Below are 23,684 nucleotides of genomic sequence, written 5' to 3'. Positions count from 1 at the left end.
ACGCTTCTGTCGACGCGGTAACACATCGAAATACAGCTTATCTTATCACCTATACTCTTCTCTCTGTATGTCAATGATGAGTCATGGGTTCTGACCTACTGCAAATATCACATGAATGCTGATGACCTTCAGTCGTATCTAAGTGCGAGACCAAGCAATCTTAAGAAAGCTATAGAAAATATCAATATTGATCTCGATGCACTATCAAACTGGGCACAGAACATAGGACTAAACCTCAACCCATCTTAAACCCAAGCGGTACTTGTTGGTCACTCTAAGCTCATTAGCCCAGAACATCGGGAATCCCTACCATCTCTAATCCTAAATGAAACTAATATCAACTTCTCTCAACAAAGAGTTTGGGAGTAATAATAGATGAAGTCTAAATTGAACAGAGCACGTAACTGCAGTGTGCAAAAAACCATCAGCATCCCTTCATGCCCTACAAAAATATAAAAAAAAACTCTTTCCTTTCGATCTGAAAAAGAAATTAGTACAAACGCTTATACTCCTAATCATTGACTAGAGTGATATTATCATACAAGGTCTCACTCAAGAAAATTCGCGACTTCTGGAACTGGTCATGAATGCTTGCGTCTGTGACGTTCGACTTCTTGATCACATTTCACCAGCATATGCACAACAGTCCTGGTTTCGTGCAGAAAAACGCAGAGATTTCCATACACTCTGTCTCACCTACTGTCTTATAAATGTGCATTGTCCGTCATATCTCTTCTCGTCCTTAACGCTCATGTCCTAACAGCATGACAGAAACAAACGTTCCCATCATAATAAAATCCTCTCTGTTCCACTACATCGCTCAGTCATCTTCTCCCACAGTAGCGGGACCCCAACTCTGGACTAACCTCCCTCGTTATGTTAGAGAACTTAATAACATGGCTGGCTTCAAACAACAGTTAATGACGTATCTACTTAAGCAACAGCAATGCCTACCTCTGTACATGAATGCACTTCACTCCAATACTTCCTTCTTTCCTACTACATCTCCTCAGTTCCCAGATTTTTTTCTTAACTGGTGTGGCCTTCTTAGATCTCCCTTCCCCAAAACTCGCTGTACCAGTAAACATCTACTTTATACACCGATATAGGCAAGGCAGCACCGGACGCCGCATTTGACACTTAAAGTAGTAAAGGAGTTTTGCTATTTGGGGAGCAAAATAACTGATGATGGTCGAAGTAGAGAGGATATAAAATGTAGACTGGCAATGGCAAGGAAAGCGTTTCTGAAGAGAAATTTGTTAATATCGAGTATAGATTTAAGTGTCAGGAAGTCATTTCTGAAAGTATTTGTATGGAGTGTAGCCATGTATGGAAGTGAAACATGGACGGTAAATAGTTTGGACAAGAAGAGAATAGAAGCTTTCGAAATGTGGTGCTACAGAAGAATGCTGAAGATTAGATGGGTAGATCACATAACTAATGAGGAAGTATTGAATAGGATTGGGGAGAAGTTTGTTGCACGACTTGACTAGAAGAAAGGATCGGTTGGTAGGACATGTTCTGAGGCACCAAGGGATCACCAGTATTGGAGGGCAGCATGGAGGGTAAAAATCGTAGGGGGAGACCAAGAGATGAATACACTAAGCAGATTCAGAAGGATGTAGGTTGCAGTAGGTACTGGGAGATGAAGAAGCTTGCACAGGATAGAGTAGCATGGAGAGCTGCATCAAACCAGTCTCTGGACTGAAGACAACAACAACAACATAGGCTATTAATATACATCTGCACAAATCTTCATTACTATTGCCAATTTTTCTCGTGTTTACCATTACTATTTCATTTTTTCTTTTACTGTTATTATTTATGGCTTTTATCATAGTTTTATGTACAGCAGCTGTTCTAAAAATACTGCCAGTATTTACTTTATGACGTCTTAGTCATTGCTCTTTATTCATATTGTCACTAATTTAACCTATTTTTCTTATTCAAACTACTGTCATGATATAACTATGATGTGTAAAATGCTGCATGTGTGGAACACTAGTCCGATGTAAGAGAGGGCTGATGGCCCTAATCTGATCAGGTTAAATAAATAAATAAATACAGCAGCACATACCAATCAACAATACAGACATAAACATAGGAAATAAAAGTTTATATAAACCCACCCTCATAATTTGTAGCTGTTGGTTGTTGGAAACTTTGGAAAACTTGCGCGATGACTTCGCAGTTTTCGCTGACGAAAGCCCCTTGCTGATTTCTTTCGTGCGAAAGAAAACGCAGCTCTTCATGAAATGGAAAATTTATTTACCGGCAAGGTCAAATTCATGTTCTACAACAACCTCCTAAATCACATGTTCCTAAAACAATTTCGTCAGTGCTGTTTAAACACTCATGAAATATACCCCCTCCCCTTCCCACCATAGATTGAGATGGAAACCTGTAAAAAAATGTAGAAAACTCTTTCGGACGTGTAAGTCAAATAAGAAAGACCACTTATTGAGCCGACTTTGACTTGGGTCAGACGGCTATTCATTCACAAGGCTTGAGCACAATTCACACAGCTGCTCTGCTAATTAAGGTTTTTGACAATGTAACCTGCAGTCCTTAATTTTGACCTCGGCAGAAAAGTTAATGCGTTTGTTTCGTACCTCCATTTCTTTAGCACGTAAACGCATCTGAATTCGGTTCACAGTTCCCGGATGCAGATAGAGCCATCTTAACAGGGACATACACGCACTGTAATATATATATATAACGGCAGAAAACCTATAACTGATGGATGGTTGTCACATTTATAGATCTCAAAATAACGTTCCACAGGGTCTTGGTTGACTTCTACTGTCATATGTTCTTAAGACTTTTGAACCGTAAGTACTGAGAAACTTCCAATGCATTCTTTCGCGTGACAGAGATTCCGTTCTTCTGTACGATTTGGGTACCGAACACGATGTTCATGATGTGTAATGACTGTCAACGTTACCAATTCACATACACAATATTTATTTACACTCATTATACGGACAGTTACAACTTGAGCACTTGGCGTCACAGAACACACTGCCGTAAGTCCAGAGAGATAGGTTTCTCCAGCGATATTCTTGAGGACGGAAGTCCATAGTCTTTGCGTCCCACTCAGAAAATATGTTGTTTTCTGAGCAAATGGTTTCGTAAAAGTAAATTAATATTCTGTACGAAGGTGAATTTTTGTAGAGTGAGCTATTTGGTATTTTAGAGTTGAGCGCATCTGATACATTACGGTATTCATATCTCTCGTAAATAGTTCCGAGTTTTCACAGCTGCTAAAATTCTCGGGGTTAGTTTTGCGAAAAATGTCTACGAACACACACGAAAATACTATTCCACTGTTACTTTTTGATAAAAAATTCTCTAATATCACGAAAAAAATAACACAATAACAATTCTAAATGTGTCTTACGAGCCACAATATTAGTAATTGCTTCAGCCAGACACATACGACCGCTACGCAATCTGTCGGTGAGCGCAGCAACTACAGCTATGGAAGATACGAAAACAGAACTAACGGTACTTCTTCTTCTAACAAGGGAACCTCCCCATCGCACCCCCCTCAGATTTAGTTATAAGTTGGCACAGTGGATAGGCCTTGAAAAACTGAACACAGATCAATCGAGAAAACAGGAAGAAGTTGTGTGGAACTATGAACAAATAAACAAAATATACAAACTGAGTAGTCCATGTGCAAGATATGCAACATCAAGGTGGGTATGAACCTAAGAGCGCCGTGGTCCCGTGGTTAGCGTGTACAGCTGCGGAGCGAGACGTCCTTGGTTCAAGTCTTCCCTCGAGTGAAAAACTTATTTTGTTTATTTTCGCGAAGTTATGATCTGTCCGTTCGTTCATTGACGTCTCTGTTCACTGTAATAAGTTTAGTGTCTGTGTTTTGCGACCGCACCGCAAAACCGTGCGATTAGTAGACGAAAGGACGCGCCTCTCCAATGGGAACCGAAAACATTTGATCGCAAGGTCATAGGTCAACCGATTCCTCCACAGGAAAACACGTCTGATATATTCTATACGACACTGGTCACGGCATGTGCGTCACATGACAGGAATATGTCGTCGATCCACCTAACTTGTACACTTGGCGAATGGGTGAAAAGATTCTTCTACCTTGTCCGATTTAGGTTTTCTTGTGGATGTGATAATCACTCCCAAAAAAGTGATAAAAACATAAGAATTTGTCACATAAACTGCAACAAATGAACGCAACAGTTTCACAGTCGCACAGTTTTCCCTGTGCTCTGTTAAAACATATGTTTGTAACGTTTTCAAATTTTTCCGTGTGCAAACCGTCAAGTCCTGCAAATGTCCAAGCAAATCTGAAAATGTCCTGGAATTTTGGAGAGTGAAGTTGACTGTATAAAAAATTAAACTTTTCACTCGAGGGAAGACTTGAACCAAGGACGTGCTCACCCTAACCACGGAACCACGGCGCTCCCGAGTTCACATTGTCCTTGATGTTGCCTACCTTGCGTACGGACTACTCAGTTTGTATATTTTGCTTATTTTTTCCATAGTTCCACACAACTTCTTCCTGTTTTCTCGATTGATCTGTGTTCAGTTTTTTAAGGCCTATCCACTGTGCCAACTTATAACTAAACCTGAGGGGGGTGCGATGGGGAGGTTCCCTTGTAAGGACTGTGGCTTAACAATGGAATCCGAACCGCGTTTCGATTCTGGCGAATCATCACACCATGCTACGAAGGCTAGGTAGAAAGGCAGACTGAAATATTGGTCCGACAGGCATTCAATCTAGCGATGGCTTGGTTTCCATGCGCGAGCTTGACCGTACTATGACGACCCCCAACACATACAGCGGAAATCATGCGTACTACAAAAGTAACTGAACTAACACGTTTCATTAAGCCTACGCAGCTGGCCGATGTGGCCGAGCGGTTCTAGGCGCTTCAGTCTGGAACTGCGCGACCGCTACGATCGCAGGTTCGAATCCTGCCTCGGGCACGGATGTGTGTGATGTCCTTAGGTTAGTTAGGTTTAAGTAGTTCTAAGTTCTAGGAGACCGATGACTTCAGATGTTAAGTCCCATAGTGCTCAGAGCCATTTCTTTAACCCTACTGTTGCCCCAAAAACTTACCACTATCTGTTTCTTGTATTTCGTTGATTGAGCAAACAACTTTTATAAATTTGGAATTCTATGAGGAGTACTGAATCGTATTGTGATATAATTCCATCGAACTAGCCGCTCTTTTTACAAAGTCAGTATCGACTGCGCCCCATCGACACAAATCGACTGCATCAGAGAAAAACTGCTTTGTAAATTATAACCCAAAATTCTACGTGATAAAACATGGTTCTGATATAACATTACATCCACATTCGACCATTGCATTTAACTGAAATAATCCGTCCCTTTCCATATCGATCTTTTATTTATTTTTACTTTATCACCATTGTTTGCTAGTCAGATCAACGTGTCACTCGCAGTTAGATGAATGGTTTTGTGGTGGAGACATTATATGAACCAATGCTGTAAAGTTTGATACAGGTGGCAATTATTGAACGACATGAAAAAAAAACATAGATTAAGAGGGTAATCCCAAAAGTAAGGTCTCCTATTTTTTATAAGTACATAGACCTGTTTATTTATACAATGGTTTACATCAGTTTACAGCTTGAACATTTAGCTATTTTTCGACATAATCACCATTTCTGTCGATGCATTTTTGTAGGCGCTGTGGCAGTTTTTGTATGCCCGTGTCATACCAGATCGCCGCCGTGCTGTTCATAAAGTTATGACCCTCTTCTTTCACCTCGTCGTCGGAGCTGAATCACTGGGACCACAATTAACGCTGACAAGTACTGTGAGAGACTGAAAAAACTCAAATGGGCAATTCAGAACCGGAGAAGAGGAATGTTGAGCAAGGGCGTACACATTCTCCGCGACAACGCTCGCCCACACATTGCTCGGCAAACCGTTGCTCTCCCGCAACAGTTTCAGTGGAACATAATCACCCCCCCCCCCCCCACTCTATAGTCCTCACTTGGCGCCCAGTCACTACCACCTGTCCCCTAGGTTAAAAGAACATTTGGCCGGAAAGCGATTCAGCTCCGACGACGAGGTGAAAGAAGAGGTTCATAACTTTCTGAACAGCGTGGCGGCGAGCTGGTATGACATGGGCGTACAAAAACTGCCACAGCGTCTACAAAAATGCATCGACAGAAATGGTGATTATCTCGAAAAATAACTACATGTTCAAGCTGTAAACTGAGGTAAACCATTGTAGAAATAAACAGGTCTGTATACTTACAAAAAATAGGAGACCTTACTTTTGGGATTACCTTCGCAGTTACAAACTATGGCGTACACACACTTCAAAAAATGGTTCAAATGGCTCTGAGCACTATGGGACTTAACATCTATGGTCATCAGTCCCCTAGAACTTAGAACTACTTAAACCTAACTAACCTAAGGACATCACACAACACCCAGTCATCACGTGCCAGAGAAAATTACATACATTTCGTTCAACATGCCAACACCACTACAGATATTCGGATTCAGATTATGATATGATCGATATTCCTGCTATCATTGGCAACAATATAGCACAGACAAGTAGCGAAATTCTGTATGACCCGCTGAAGTGTCAGAACATCGATGCTGTCGATGACCTCCTGAATGGCTTTTTAAAGCTCAGCAATGGTTTTGGGATTATTACTGCACAACTTGTCTTCAATATAGCCCCACAAAAAGGAGTCCCATGTGGTCAGATTCGGAAAATACATCGGCCAATCGAGGCCCATGATAGTGGCTTCTGGGCGCCCTAGAGCCAGTAAGCGGTCCCCAAAGTTCTCCTCCAGCACATCAAACACTCTCCCGTTTCGATGGGGCGCAGATCTATCTTACATGCACCACACCTCGTCGAAATCAGGGTTACTTCGGATAATGGGGATGAAATCATCTTCTAAAACCTTCACACACCATTCGGTAGTCACAGTGCCATCAACGAATATCGCACCGATTATTCCGTGACTGGACATAGCACACCACACAGTCACCCGTTGAGGGTGAAGAGACGTCTGGATCGCGAAATGCGGATTCTCAGTCCCCCAAATGCTGCAATTTTGCTTATTGACGAACCCATTCACATCATAGTGGGCTTCGTCGCTAAACTGAAATACGCATGCGTCTACTACTGTAATTCCCATCATGAACCAGCGGCCAACTGTGCAGTCTGAATGTCCTAACGCTGACCGTTCAGAAGTTATGACGATTGTATTTAATACAGTTCAATAATTGTCATTGTGTATGACAACACTACACATCTCAGTACTGACACTTATTTTTAACGTGATTAATAATTAATTGATGTACACTACTGGCCATTAAAATTTCTACACCAAGAAGAAATGCAGATGATAAACGGGTAATCATTGGACAAATATATCATATTAGAACTGACATGTGATTACAATTTGAGTGCACAGATCCTGAGAAATCAGTACCCAGAACAACCACCTGTGGCCGTAATAACGGCTTTGATACGCCTGGGCATTGAGTCAAACAGAGCTTGGATGGTAGGTACAGCTACACATGCAGCTTCAACACGACACCACAGTTCATCAAGAGTAGTGACTGGCTTATTGTGACGAGCCAGTTGCTCGGACCATTGACCACACGTTTTCAATTGGTGAGAGATCTGGAGAATGTGCTGGCCAGGGCAGCAGTCGAACATTTTCTGTATCCAAAAAGGCCCATGCAGGACATGCAAAATGCGGTCGTGCATTATCCTGCTAAAATGTAGGGTTTCGCAGGGATCGAATGAAGAGTAGAGCCACGGCCGTAACACATCTGAAATGTAACGTCCACTGTTCAAAGTGCCGTCAATGCGAACAAGGGGTGACCGAGACGTGTAACCAATGGCACCCGATACCATCACGCCGTTGGGATCCAGCACGGCGTTCCGTATTGTCCTCCTGAACCCACCGATTCCATATTCTGTTAACAGTCATTGGACATCGACCAACGCGAGTAGCAATGTCGCGATACGATAAACCGCAATCGCGGTAGGCTACAATCCGACCTTGATCAAAGTCGGAAACGTGATGGTACGCATTTCTCCTCCTTATACGAGGCATCACAACAACGTTTCACCAGGCAACGCCGGTCAACTGTTGTTTGTGTATGAGAAATCGGTTGGAAACTTTCCTCATGTCGGCACGTTGTAGGTGTCGCCACCGTCGCCAACCATGTGTGAAAGCTCTTAAAAACTAATCATTTGCATATCACAGTATCTTCTTGCTGTCCGTCAAATTTCCTGTCTGTAGCACTTCATTTTCGTGGTGTAGCAATTTTAATGGCCAGTAGTGTATTTCAATTGAACTACAAGAGCAGAATATCTCGATTCCGATGAGAAATGGCGCCCCATGTTTGTTAGGCAGGTGACAATCAGGTTGGTATCCCACCGCTGTCCAGAGCGTCTCCAGATACTGCTGGTCATTGGGGCTCATTTCGAAGGGACCCATCACTGGAGACTATTCTACTCCAGTCAATGAAATTCTAGGCTGAAGAGGTTTCCCGAGAGCCCCCGAACAGCAGAGGGATACCAACCATTAGGGGCAGGGTGCTCCAACCAGCTCGGAATCTTGACGGTCCATCGCACCAATTGGACAGAATTGGGCACGATACCCACCAGGAAGACATCCAACAATGTCACGCCGAACAACTGCATGTGTAAGGGCCAGAGGTCTTCCAAGACTCACCGGGCGGGGTGGCGCAGTGGTTAGCACATTGGACTCGCATTCGGGAGGACGACGGTTCAGACCCGTCTCCGGCCAACCTGATTTAGGTTTCCCGTGATTTCCCTAAATCGTTTCAGACAAATGGCGGGACGGTTACTTCGAAAGGGCACGGCCGATTTACTTCCTAATCCGAGCTTGTACTCCGTCTCTAATGATCTCGTTGTCGACGCGACGTTCTCTTGAATAAATCATCCAATTTTTCTACCGATTTCCGTCCCATTCGAAAAATCCTCCGTGGTGAGTCGTTTCTTTGTCTGAGAGTGTACTGGCATGCAAATTTTTACCTGTTATTCGACGGAAACTAAAATGAACCCACTGATAATAGTGCAGCTCTGCACTGAGATGCATGGCTAAAAAAAGAAGTCTTTGCTCACGGTCCTCCCACAAACAAGTTTATTTGAAAGTTAAAATGGGAGTTTTAACCTCATGAGGAACATTTTTATTTATCTTCTCCCGCGTGACCACAAATCGAGAAGTTACGAGGTCCTTACATCGAAAGGTTTCGAGCAGGCTGGGTGATACGTCACACTTACTTATTTATGTAACGAGTCATTAAATAAATACAAATCTTATACAATAAATTTACAAATGGTTCAAATGGCTCTGAGCACTATGGGACTTAACTTCTGAGCTCATCAGTCCCCTAGAACTTAGAACTACTTAAACCTAACTAAGGACATTACACACTTCCATGCCCGAGGCAAGATTCGAACCTGCGACCGTAGCGGTCGCGCCGTTCCAGACTGTAGCGCCTAGAACCGCTCGGCCACTCCGGCCAGCAATACTTTTACAAGTTTTCGAACCTAGATTACCTTGATACCTCTGCCTATAGTGACATCACGTGCTTTTATTGTTGTGACTATTGCCGAAAAAACGGCATACCAATACCTGTTATAAATAAAATGACAGAACCCGGCACTATGACAGCTTCCCGTACGGATTAACAGGGAAATACTTACTCAGGACTGTTGTAAACACCAGAAAATTGTCCATGTGATCCACACTGCTTACCTGAAACAAACAAGAGAAGGGGTCTGTTAGACTAAGCCACAGAATCTTTAACTGTTAATTACACATTCCGACACGAGACAAGGCGAAGTGAAACACACACACACACACACACACACACACACTAAGGGCATACGAGGGTGACCCACAGGATTTCCTAATGGCGACCCAAGAGACAATCGACTGTTTATTATCTAAGCTGGACGTCTGCTTGTGATTGCTCTTCTGTGAGTGTAAATTTACAATTGGCGGTGTCCTTATATACAAACTGTTATTTATTGCTCTGTTTATACATATGTGATTTTTTTTTAATCGTGTTGTTTCTGTAATTTTTACTGTGATGTTATGAGCCATACGCTAAATAAATAAATACACACACACACACACACATACACACACACACACTACAGCCCATATGAATAACAATTTTCAGCACATATTTGTGAAAATTATAGTTCATTTTATAAGTGAACCTAATACGTTTATTTCGCAATGGCAGTAACATCGTTATTAGTGAGCGTGTATCATCGTTTTGTAAAGTCCTATCAGTATCCATAAAATGGCAGTGCGTAAAAAGGATACTTTGACAATTTTTTTTTCGGTAACAGTTTAAGACTAAGGGGTTTTCCTCATCGAATCCAAGTCGGACTTCAGTTTTGTTCATTCAGTCACTGTTTTGTCACAATATGAGTTCGTTATACACTAAAAAATTGACAAAACAAATGTAAATCGAAATTACGGCAATTTACTTAGTACTCATTGAGAAAGACCCCACTCCCTCGGTCTTTATCTCCTATTTATTTTCTGAGAATATTCTTGATCACTTGAGAACATTTGACATCATGAAAAATGAATATTAAAATACTTAAAAATTTTGGTATTTCGCGCTCAAAAATGATCTCAAGTGATTCAAAGTACTCTCAAATCCACTTATGTATTCAGTAACACGCAAAATTGAAATTAAGTTCTCTTAACTCACTTATTCATTTCTTTATAGAGCACCAATAACATTCCAAAATATTCGATCGAGAATGACTTTTCAGTTTGGCACTGCGAAGATCTCCTCTTTTACGTTTCGGCCTCTTGTTAAATGTGAATTATACATAACACACTAAAATTCCAATTAACACACTGCTCACTACTTTAAGCAAGTCAGTTGCACACAAATTTACTTCACGTTTCTTTGATGCACTCCAGTCGATTTCCGGAAGTATGCCGACGCATGCATCTCACCACCGTGTTTCCATGCCCTTCTCAGCTGGAACATATCCCCACCACAACAGGGTAATAGGCCATTGGAGGGCATTCTGGAAAATTCTAGAACATTTTCGAACCTTTTGAAGATGCTATAATATTCTGGAACATTCCACACTGAAGCGCTGAAGAAACTGGTATAGGCATGCGTATTCAAATACAGAGATATGTAAAGAGACAGAATACAGCGCTGTGGTCGCCAACCCCTGTACATGGTGAGTCACGAGGTTTTCCCCGCGGTTGCTGGAGGTTATTCGTTAGGTTATTTGGAACAAAAAATGTAAATACAGTAATGTGATCAGATCCATAATTAAGGGGCTACAACAGAGTTCCGAAACATGCCACGGTGTATGGAGTGCTACACTTGAGTTCAAGATGTCTTGGGCACACAAGTGCAGCGAGTGGTACGTTTGCATAACAACCACGTTGTTGACCCTTGCAGTCGGTGTTTACTGTTATTGTCTCCTGTGTACTGTACACTTTGCGATACACAGCACACAGCACTCCGTCTTCAGGCCACAAGTGGCCCATCAGGACCATCCGACCGCCGTGTCATCCTCAAATGAGGATGCGGATAGCAGGGGCGTGTGGTCAGCACACCGCTCTCCGATGGTTTTCGTTGACCGGAGCCGCTACTATTCGGTCGAGTAGCTCCTCATTTGGCATCACGAGGCTGAATGCACCCCGAAATATGGCAACAGCGCATGGCGGCCCGGATGGTCACCCATCCAAGTGCCGGCCACGCCCGACAGCGCTTAACTTGGGTGATCTGGCGGGAACCGGTGTACACTTTGAGATGCCGTACAACATTTCATGACACGAGTATGGAGAGATGGTATACATTTTGGGCTTCTGTGATGGTAATGCGAAAGCTGCTGTTGCCGAATATCACTATTGGTATCCTAATCGTAGGATTCCGAGTGCCAAAACATTTAGTGGAGCATACCGAACTGGTACTCTTCCCAGTATTCGTATTCACTCTGAAAGACATCGTGACGTTCAAGAAGAGGAAAACGTTCTTAATTCAGTAGAGCGGAGTCCTCGTTCAAGTACAAGACCCCACGAACAAGCTGATTTTGAATATTTTTTGGGACCGCTCTGGTGCGGCGCTAACACACTATGCTAATAAGGAACAGACCGTTACAGGGGCAAAATGCAGTATTGTGTGACGAGTTTAGTATGATGCCGTCACGAAAAAGCGTCGTAGGAAGCTTTTCGAAGGAGTATTTTGATCCACCAAAACAACTCCAGCCGTCCGCTGTGGCCGAGCGGTTCTAAGCGTTTCAGCCCGGCACCGCGCGATTGCTACGGTCGTAGGTTCGAATCCTGCCTCGGGCATGGATGTTTGTGATGTCCTTAGGTTAGTTAGGTTTAAGTAGTTCTAAGTTCTAGGGGACTGATGACCTCAGATGTTACGTCGCATAGGGCTCAGAGTCATTTTATTAGAACGATAACTCCCCAGGTCACTCTCTATGGTACACAGTCACAGGAGGTGACCTCGCCCTCTGAATTATTTTGACACAGCAACCGGTAACTATATCCTCTTCCCTTGGACAAAGAAACCATTAGAGAATGACGATGAGGTAATTTTAGAAGTGGAGCATTTCCTGAAATACAATACTACAGACTTAAAGTCATCCACAGTTGGTCAAAATGTGTTGCACTGTAGGGTGAATGTGTAAACGAGGACTAACACCATCAAAAGTTTCATGGTCAGAGCTTTATTTTTCTTGAGAGTCTTTACCTCTACCCCTTGTAATACTTCTGTTCTGTTGTTACAGTGCCCAACCAGCCACGCGCCATCTACGTGTGGGTGTCCTCAACACAGCGGTCCAACTACTGGCAGATGTCAGTGAACGGACACACCTTCTACCGGCTCAACTACCCGCTGAGGCTGCATCGCTGGTACCATTCGTGCGCCTCCTGGAACAGCCAGACTGGAGAATTCCAGCTCTGGGTGAACGACGAGAGGGTCGGCAGGGGATTCCACAACAGGGTGAGTGGCTGGAGGAGCTGGAAGGGTGGACACGGTTGGGCAGCGTGGCTGATCCATTACCTTATGACGGGGGGGCTGCAGACGTGGCAGTCATTGTGAGTCACGTGGCGCTAGTGAAATGTATTGAGATCATGCAAGACACAGAAGTGCTGAGGTCTAATAAACTAGCGAGGCAGTGAAGCGAGTCTGGAGATACATCATCATATGTGGATTTTCTTTACACGCATACTACATCTACATCTACATCCATACTCCGCAAGCCACCTGACGGTGTGTGGCGGAGGGTACCTTGAGTACCTCTATCGGTTCTCCCTTCTATTCCAGTCTCGTATTGTTCGTGGAAAGAAGGATTGTCGGTATGCCTCTGTGTGGGCTCTAATCTCTCTGATTTTATCCTCACGGTCTCTTCTCGAGATATACGTAGGAGGGAGCAATATACTGCTTGACTCCTCGGTGAAGGTATGTTCTCGATACTTCAACAAAAGCCCTTACCGAACTACTGAGCGTCTCTCCTGCAGAGTCTTCCACTGGAGTTTATCTATCATCTCCGTAACGCTTTCGCGATTACTAAATGATCCTGTAACGAAGCGCGCTGCTCTCCGTTGGATCTTATCTCTCTCTTCTATCAACCCTGTCTAGTATGGGTCCCACACCGGTGAGCAGTATTCGGGCAGTGGGCGAACAAGCGTACTATAACCTACTTCCTTTGTTTTCGGATTGCATTTCCTTAGGATTCTTCCAATGAATCTCAGTCTGGCATCTGCTTCACCAACGATCAACTTTATATGATTATCCCATTTCGAATCACTCCTAATGCATACTCCCAGATAATTTATGGAATTAACTGCTTCGAGTTGCTGACCTGCTATATTGTAGCTAAATGATAAGAGATTTTTCTTTCTATCTATTCGCAGCAAATTACACTTGTCTACATTGAGATTCAATTGCCATTCCCTGCACCATGCGTCAATTCGCAGCAGATCCTCCTGCATTTCAGTACAATTTTCCATTGTTACAACCTCTCGATATACCACAGCATCATCCGCAAAAAGCCTCAGTGAATTTCCGATGTCATCCACAAGGTCATTTATGTATATTGTGAATAGCAACGGTCCCACGACACTCGCCTGCGGCACACCTGAAATCACTCTTAATTCGGAAGACTTCTCTCCATTGAGAATGACATGCTGCGTTCTGTTATCTAGGAACTCTTCAATCCAATCACACAATTGGTCTGATAGTCCATATGCTCTTACTTTGTTCATTACACGACTGTGGGGAACTGTATCGAACGCCTTGCGGAAGTCAAAAAACACGGCATCTACCTGGGAACCCGTGTCTATGGCCCACTGAGTCTCGTGGACGAATAGCGCGAGCTGGGATTCACACGATCGTCTTTTTCGAAACCCATGCTGATTCCTACAAAGTAGATTTCTACTCTCCAGAAAAATCATTATACTCGAACATAATACGTGTTCCAAAATTCTACAACTGATCGACGTTAGAGATATAGGTCTATAGTTTTGAACATCTGTTCGATGTCCCTTCTTGAAAACGGGGATCACCTGTGCCCTTTTCAAATCTTTTGGAGCGCTGTGCTCTTCTAGAGACCTACGGTACACCGCTGCAAGAAGGGGGGCAAGTTCCTTCGCGTACTCTGTGTAAAATCGAACTGGTATACTATCAGGTCCAGCGGTCTTTCCTCTTTTGAGCGATTTTGTTTTTCTATCCCTCTGTCATCTATTTCGATATCTACCATTTTGTCATCTCTGCGACGATCTCGAGAAGGAACTACAGTGCAGTCTTCCTCTGTGAAACAGCTTTGGAAAAAGACATTTAGTATTTCGGCCTTTAGTCTGTCACCCCCTGTTTCAGTACCATTTTGGTCACAGAGTGTCTGGACACTTTGTTTTGATCCACCTACCGCTTTGACATAAGACTAAAATTTCTTAGGATTTTCTGCCAAGTCAATACATAGAACTTTACTTTCGAATTAATTGAACGCCTCTCGCATAGTCCTCCTCACACTACATTTCGCTTCCTTCCAGGAAGGATTCAAGAAAACTGATACGGGAAAGTAATTGGATGAAGGTTGAGAATATATTCAAAAATGATGCAGTTCCACTAGTAAATGACATCAACTGACGATAATACCAAATGAAAGAAATAAAATGATTGTATGGCATTATTTGCTGGGAAGGGGGTCATCTGTGGTTGTTTGGCTACTTGGTGCATGTCTTTTTATTTGACTCCACTTCAAAGACTTGTGTGTCAATAATGATGATGATGATGATGATGATGATGATGATCCCATACTTCTTGACAGAGTGTAGGGGAACGATGCAGGAGACCTACACTGCTATATTAGGCAAGGTCCTAGTGGAGATGGTTTGCCATTGCCTTCCTTCGACCCGTAATGGGGGTGAATGATGATGATGAAGACGACACAACAATACCCAGTCATCTCGAGGCAGGTGAAAATCCCTGACCCCACCGGGAATCGGACCCGGGACCCTGTGCTGGAAAAGCGAGACCGCTACTGCGAGGCCACGACGTGGGGACTGATGATAAGGACATCAAAACACCCGGTCCCCGAGCTGATGGACTCTGATCCATCTGGAAACCGAACCTTGGACCCCATGATCTAGAAGTACCAATGGTAACCACTCGACCACGAGCTGTGAATATTTACAATCATTAGATCTGTTTTCACCCACCATATCCCACATTCATGCTCTCTCTCTCTCTTCCTCTCGCTCCTACACTTTCATATACATTCACTCATTCTCAAACACTCACTCGCACTCACTCTCGTTTACTCTCTCACACTCGCAATCTCTCATTTACTCACACTCACTCTCTTTCATATGCCATCATCTACTCTCCCACATTTACGTTTACAAGCTCCTGTTTACTCATATTCACTCATTCTCCCATACTCTCTCTCTCTCTCTCTCTCTCACTCTCTCTCTCTCTCTTTCTTTCTTTCTCTCTCTCTCTCTCTCTCTGTCTCTCTCTCTCCCTCTTTCTCTCTAAATCTATTTACCACCCAACAACTTATTTTTAAATTCCCTGATTTACCCTCTCACTCACTCTTTACACATTGTGTCACAGCCATTATCACTAATTTACTCTCATTTACTCTTCCACATTCATTTACTCTTCCACATTCATTATAACATTCCATTACTCTCTCACAGTCTATCTGTAACAGTTAACGTAGGCTTTTGTGTGGCTCCTTCACAAGTGTATCTCCAGTGAGAAACGGTTCACCATGCCAGGAGATGATGAGAGTTGGAAGGAGAGATGGCAGGTAATATCAGCAAAAGAATTTCAGGTCGCAGTGCTTACTGAATAGTGCCGAATCCATTCCTGGCAGCGGGCTACTCGTCTAAGATCAAAATGTCCCTATGCATGCAGCTGTAATTGTGCAATATTGGTTTGATCAGGAATGTGGTGAAACAATCTGTACCTCTGACTAGCCAATTAATGTTATTTAATGTTACCAGAAAGTCTGTCTCACTGTGGCAAAATGTACAGTATCTCGTTGACCATTATTAAAGATTGGCATGAATTGTTACCGGGTAGTGGTCCATCTATGACAATAGTTCAAGGACTACCAGACACTGTGTCATGTGGGCCCTAATGTTGTTTGACTCTACACTCTCTCTCGAGCTGGTGGGCCCAATTCAGGTATTTTCTAGCCAGAAGGTGGCACAAAAGTATTATAGCCACTAAACGGTGGCGAATATTTATGTTGGTCGATGTTTATTTTGTTGTGCTTTATTCTCACTGTTTCCCTTGACAAATGGGCCAGTCTGTAGAATGAGATTTTCACTCTGCAGCGGAGATTTTCACTCTGCGCTGATATGAAACTTCCTGGCAGATTAAATCTGTGTGCCGGACCGAGACTGGAACTCGGGACCTTTACCTTTCGCAGGCAAGTGCTCTACCATCTGAGCTACCGAAGCACGACTCACGCCCAGTCCTCACAGCTTTACTTCTGCCAGTATCTCGTCTCCTACCTTCCAAACTTCACAGAAGCTCTCCTGCGAACCTTGCAGAACTAGTACTCCTGAAAGAAAGGCTATTGCCCGCGAAAGGCAAGGGTCCGAGTTCGAGCCTCGGTCCGGCACACAATTTTAATCTACCAGGAAGTTTCCTGGGTCAGTCTGTTTGCAGCTAGCAGGTAGTTGTCCTAGAAGGTTGCCAACAAGCTTTCATGTGGATGTTGTTGGTGTTTCGCCTCATCTTTGCTGTGCCGCTTGGAAAACGAATCACTCTTTTTGAAATTGGTGACGCTACACGATACAACTGTCGTGAATGTCAGAAGATAGTTCAAAATTATGTAGAAGTTAATGTAGATTTGCATGACACTCACTCTGTCGTTTGTGAAGCAGACCACTCTAATTACAGCTGGTGGGCTACATGAACAACTATTTTTGGTGTTAGAAGCTGGTTCATTATTATACGATGTAGGTGTTAATGTTGGTTTCCATGAGTCGAGCCTTTCGAGAAATGTGTTGGACTCCTACCAGCTGGTGGGGAGCACGATGCTATTGTTTTGGGTGGTGTTAATGACTTCTCTGAGCTTCACTGTGCCCCGTGAAATGTGACTTGCTCACTTCCAGCTGGTGGAGTATATGGATGCCAGATGATCGCTCAGTATTGTATCATGCAGATGTTAATTTTGGTTTATTTGACTATTGGTATGTTCCTTCAGAAACGGGTCACTGTTTCTCCAGCAGATGGACTACTCGACTTGCCTATTTTGGAATTCTGAAGGTATATTATGTCGTGTGAGTGTTGATGATGTTTCCTCGACTCCCGGTATATTGGTTGAGATTTGGATCCCTCCTTCCAGCTGGTGGAGTATATAGATGGCAGATGACTGGTCACTATTGTATCATGCGGATGTTAATTGTGGTTTGACTATTGGTATGTCCCATCAGAAATGGATCACTTTTTGCAGCAGATGGACACTCGACTTGCCTATTTTGGAATTCTGAAGGTATATTATGTCGTGTGAGTGTTGATGATGTTTCCTCGACTCCCGGTATATTGGTTGAGATTTGGATCCCTCCTTCCAGCTGGTGGAGTATATAGATGGCAGATGACTGGTCACTATTGTATCATGCGGATGTTAATTGTGGTTTATTTGACTATTGGTATGTCACTTTTTGCAGCAGATGGACTACTCGACTTGCTTATTTTGGAATTCTGAAGGTATATTATGCCGTGTGAGTGTCGACGTCGTTTTCCTCGACTCCCGGTATATTGTTTGAGATTTGGATCCCTCCTTCCAGCTGGTGGAGTATATGGATGGCAGATGACTGGTCAGTATTGTATCATGCGGATGTTAATTGTGGTTTATTTGACTATTGGTATGTCCCATCAGAAATGGGTCACTGTTTTTCCAGCAGATGGACTACTCGTTTTGCCTATTCTGGAATTCTGAAGGTATATTATATCAAGTGATTGTTGACTCCTGGTATGTTGCTTGAGACTGGGACCCCTCTCCTTCCAGCTGGTAGGCTACACGATCCCCGGAGGCGGAGTGGCCATCACGGGCCAGGAGCAGCGCCAGCCGGGCGGCGGCTTCCTGGAGGGCCCTGGAGCGCCGCAGGGCTCTGGAGGCATGCTGGGCGAGGTGACGATGGTGTACCTGTTCGGCGCGGCGCTGGCCGCGGGCAAGGCGCACCGCGACCACAAGCACCACCACGGCAACCACCACGAGGACTACCCGGCCAACGGGCAGTCGCCCGCCTCCGCCACGCCGCCCCCTCCGCCTCCGCCGCCCCCGCAGTTCATGCACCCGCTGCTGGTCGCCGGCCAGATCGCGCCCCGCGGCCAGAACGTCATCCAGCAGATCGAGGGTTCGAGGCCCCGTCTGCCCGAGCAGCCGCAGCAACAGCAGCAGCAGCAGCAGATCCTCTCAGGTGGGCACGACGTGGCGTCTCCCTGCCTCACTGGACAGCTGGGCTTCAATCTTCTCCAAAAATTGCAGTGCTGAGCTGTCTTCCAGTGCTGACTCTTACTCTGTTGATCTTGCATGAGCTTCCATGTGGTTTCTTCCATCAGAACAGTTTTTTCACTATCTTTCATATAGTCTGCTAAATCATGTTTTTATTTTTATTTTCCCACTGCTCGCCCAACTTCCTACACGCGTCTGCCACCAGTTTTTCTTGGCTATTACAACGTCTCCAAATGGTAGTTGCCTTTAATGCAGTGAACACTTGTAGTAGGTTCATATGACTAATGCAAACGATGATCACAGCGGCAACATCGGTGTTGTCTGATCTGCTTTCATGAACCAGTAGTTTTTAGACTATCTTTAAGTCTGTTACTTGTTTCTGATTAAAGCATATGTGTCCACTGTGCTATTTTAAATTACGGTAACTTCCTGGAAGGGTTACATAATCTGACAGTTTAAATTAACCTCTAGCAGAATTTCCACGAACTTTATATGCTTTTGTATAAAAGTAACTTTAACATTGGACACTTCTATAGTCTATAGAATTACTAGGCCGGTGCAAAGTTCGCATGGTTTTTCTGTAAGTACAATAAAAACGAGAGATACACATAACAGGGACATCATCCATGGACAGTCTGCCGACGCTAGAGTAATTTTCCAATCCCGCGACTGTAGAAATCACGTGGTTTTGAGGCGAAGAACTCGTCAAGCCATGTTCGGAATTAATTTTCAAGCGGGAAGGAATTCCTTGTAGGTTGTTCTTTAGAGAGCGGGAAAGGCGAAAATCTGAGGGCGCAAGATCGGGTGAATAACGTGGTTGTGGAATGTCTTCCCAACCCATTTCCTCTACAGTGTTTTTTTGTCAGTCTACCAGAATGCGGGCGGGCGTTATCGTGGAGGAGCGTCACTCCACACAGTCTCACCTGGTTTTCTTGGACTGCGTCTGTAACGTGCCTGAACTGTTGACAATAAATGTCGGCAGTGATGGTTACACCAAAGAGGAGCAATCCGTACCACACTACGCAGTCGCTGTTCCACCAGATGCATAACACGATCTTCTGTGGATGCGCGCGGCTCTTTGTATGGCGACCTATTGCTTTGTTTGGCCCCAACCATTCCTTTCTTTTCCTCGTGTTAGCATAAAGGCACCATCTCTCGTCTCCTGTAAGGATACAGGTCAGGAATGATCGGTGGCGTTCACGAGCCAGTTGATGACGAGAAAGAAGAGATGCAGAAATGGCCAGTCGCTTATTTTTGTGATTTTGGCATAGAGCATACAGTGTATATACACTCGATTTCTGAACTTTCGCAAATGTCACACGACGGTGGAATGACCACAGCTCATAACATTCGCCAGGTCTCGAGTAAATTACGAGGGCAGTTCAATAAGTAATGCAAGACATTTTTTTTCTCGGCCAATTTTGGTTGGAAAAACCGGAAATTTCTTGTGGAATATTTTCAAACATTCCCGCTTCGTCTCGTATAATTTCATTGACTTCCGACAGGTGGCAGCGCTGTACGGAGCTGTTAAAATGGCGTCTGTAACGGATGTGCGTTGCAAACAACGGGTAGTGATCGAGTTTGTTTTGGCGGAAAACCAGGGCATCTCAGATATTCGTAGGCGCTTGCAAAATGTCTACGGTGATCTGGCAGTGGACAAAAGCACAGTGAGTCGTTGGGCAAAGCGTGTGTCATCATCGCCGCAAGGTCAAGCAAGACTGTCTGATCTCCCGCGTGCGGGCCGGCCGTGCACAGCTGTGACTCCTGCAATGGCGGAGCGTGCGAATACACTCGTTCGAGATGATCGACGGATCACAATCAAATAACTCAGTGCTCAACTTGACATCTCTGTTGGTAGTGCTGTCACAATTGTTGACCAGTTGGGATATTCAAAGGTTTGTTCCCGCTGGGTCCCTCGTTGTCTGACCGAACACCATAAAGAGCAAAGGAGAACCATCTGTGCGGAATTGCTTGCTCGTCATGTGGCTGAGGGTGACAATTTCTTGTCAAAGATTGTTACAGGCGATGAAACATGGGTTCATCACTTCGAACCTGAAACAAATCGGCAATCAATGGAGTGGCGCCACACCCGCTCCACTACCGAGAAAAAGTTTAAAGCCATAACCTCAACTGGTAAAGTCACGGTTACAGTCTTCTGGGACGCTGAAGGGGTTATTCTGTTCGATGTCCTTCCCCACGGTCAAACGATCAACTCTGAAGTGTATTGTGCTACTCTTCAGAAATTGAAGAAACGACTTCAGCGTGTTCGTAGGCACAAAAATCTGAACGAACATCTCCTTCTTCATGACAACGCAAGACCTCACACAAGTCTTCGCACCCGAGAGGAGCTCACAAAACTTCAGTGGACTGTTCTTCCTCATGCACCCTACAGCCCCGATCTCGCACCGTCGGATTTCCATATGTTTGGCCCAATGAAGGACGCAATCCGTGGGAGGCACTACGCGGATGATGAAGAAGTTATTGATGCAGTACGACGTTGGCTCCGACATCGACCAGTGGAATGGTACCGTGCAGGCATACAGGCCCTCATTTCAAGGTGGCGTAAGGCCGTAGCATTGAATGGAGATTACGTTGAAAAATAGTGTTGTGTAGCTAAAAGATTGGGGAATAACCTGGTGTATTTCAATGCTGAATAAAACAACCCCTGTTTCAGAAAAAAAAATGTGTTGCATTACTTATTGAACTGCCCTCGTAACAAGGTATTCCTGAACATGGGGAGTCACTAACGGCCGGCCGCAGTGGCCGTGCGGTTCTAGGCGCTGCAGTGTGGAGCCCAGCGACCGCTACGGTAGCAGGTTCGAAGACTGCCTCCGGCATGGATGTGTGTGCTGTCCTTAGGTTAAGTTGGGTTTAAGTAGTTCTAAGTTCTAGGCGACTGATGACCTCAGATGTTAAGTCCCATAGTGCTCAGAGCCATTTGAACCAAGTCACTAACGTCTAAAGGATCCTCCTTAAAACGAGAAAAACATTTTCTTGCGCTGCTCTGTCCAATGGCGTTATCCGCACACACGGCGCAAATGTTTCTGGCTGCCTCCGCTGCTATCAACCCTCTACTGAACTCAAACAGAGGATTATTTCGGAAATGTTCAGATTTCTCCACTTGCCACTCCTTTTTCTAGCGCCCACAGCGCCACTCACTATCTCCAAATGCGAAAGCGACAACAATATATGAATTCAAACCGCAACAGTGAACTACAAATAAAAAATTAGAATCAGTAAATAAACCCATAGCAACCGGAATACTAAAATGCGAAGAAAAAACGGTACTCCTTATGCCTCAGTCTAACATACGGTGGAGCAAATTTCAAGTTTCGCTCTCTCTTCAGACTTTATATTCCCGTTTGCAATCAATTGTAGGAAAAGTATCGAACGTTTTTATTAACAATTCGTGAATATAATCGTCTGAACACTAGGAACGTTAAAATAAAATTTTTATCTTGTCATACAATCGAAACATATTGTCCAATATGTTTAAGCTCGCCACGGTTGCGTCTTAGTTGGGGCATTTCGCTATTCATGCATCGCCAAGCATTGACTCTTTATTTCGGTATCGGCATACTACTGTAGGCTCTTCTGGTCGCAGAAATGTACCTACTAGCTTTCTCCTTTCGAATTTGTTTCGAAATATGGGGTATTAAAAAAAAACCGAACAAGTGCGACAAGAATCCGAACTCTGAGTGTTCCGTACAAACTCAGTCATGTATATAGATAGTTAATCTATAGGTTTTGGTAAATATGTTTTCGAGTATCAAAATGTGTAACAAAAATTGCCGTATATTTTTATTGCATTGACTTTGAAGCTTAAGTTTTTACACTGCCAAGGGACTGCAGACCCCATTATTTGACATTTGTTCCTGAGAACAAAGCGATCTGAAAAGTGTTTCGGCCCGCATCTCGTGGTCGTGCGGTAGCGTTCTCGCTTCCCACGCCCGGGTTCCCGGGTTCGATTCCCGGCGGGGTCAGGGATTTTCTCTGCCTCGTGATGGCTGGGTGTTGTGTGCTGTCCTTAGGTTAGTTCGGTTTAAGTAGTTCTAAGTTCTCGGGGACTGATGACCGTAGCAGTTAAGTCCCATAGTGCTCAGAGCCATTTGAACCATTTTGAAAAGTGTTGCGTTTTTGCCGACCGAGGTGCAGAACCGTAAAAACGGACGATCAATACAGGTTAAGTAATGTAAATGTTTTCTGTCTTATTGATTTTAATAGATTATTGCCGCTCATTGTAATAGCCATACTACAAACGATGTCATAGACTTCCATAGTGCGTTCTGCGGGTAATGCACGGATTGGTAGTTGCACCTAAACAGTAACAAACATAGCCTCTTGAGCATAATTAGGTGAAAACTCTATTAGTGTATGACTAGAACACTGCAGAACAATCGCTGGAAGCACTCGCATCCATTCGATGTCCAGCAGTACGCGTATGGAGCGATTTAAAGTGGTGTGACTGCACAAAAATTGTCAAAGGCCATGCAGATGCCAAACTGACAACCTTTGGAATAAATTTCAGGAAGTGTCGTCCACCCACAAAGGAGGTACCTTACAAAACCCTCCTTCGCCCCGTACGAGATTATTGCTCCTCAGTGTGGGACACGTACCGGATAGTATAAACAAGAGGAAACAGCGGAGAATCCAAAGAAGAGCGGTGCGTTTCATTACAGGTTCGTT

At 44.1% G+C, this 23,684-nt stretch overlaps 2 protein-coding genes across 2 annotated transcripts in view; one reads left to right on the top strand and one right to left on the bottom strand.

Moving 5' to 3' along the window:
- LOC126108513 (coiled-coil domain-containing protein CG32809-like) overlaps positions 1 to 23,684 on the bottom strand; it is a 626,816-nt gene that overhangs the window by 105,799 nt on the left and 497,333 nt on the right. The gene's annotated exons all lie outside the window — the stretch shown is intronic.
- LOC126108512 (uncharacterized) overlaps positions 1 to 23,684 on the top strand; it is a 113,459-nt gene that overhangs the window by 70,007 nt on the left and 19,768 nt on the right. The window contains exons 3-4 of the mRNA XM_049913779.1: positions 12,810 to 13,024; positions 18,552 to 18,963. Coding sequence (XP_049769736.1) covers positions 12,810 to 13,024; positions 18,552 to 18,963 — 627 coding nt within the window. The remainder of the gene's footprint in view (positions 1 to 12,809; positions 13,025 to 18,551; positions 18,964 to 23,684) is intronic.

This window comes from Schistocerca cancellata, chromosome 11 (genome assembly GCF_023864275.1).
Source record: "Schistocerca cancellata isolate TAMUIC-IGC-003103 chromosome 11, iqSchCanc2.1, whole genome shotgun sequence".
In the NCBI taxonomy this organism is placed as follows: Eukaryota; Metazoa; Arthropoda; class Insecta; order Orthoptera; family Acrididae; genus Schistocerca; species Schistocerca cancellata.
Note: the sequence above shows the minus strand (reverse complement) of the source record. Positions and strands in the feature narration are given on the sequence as shown.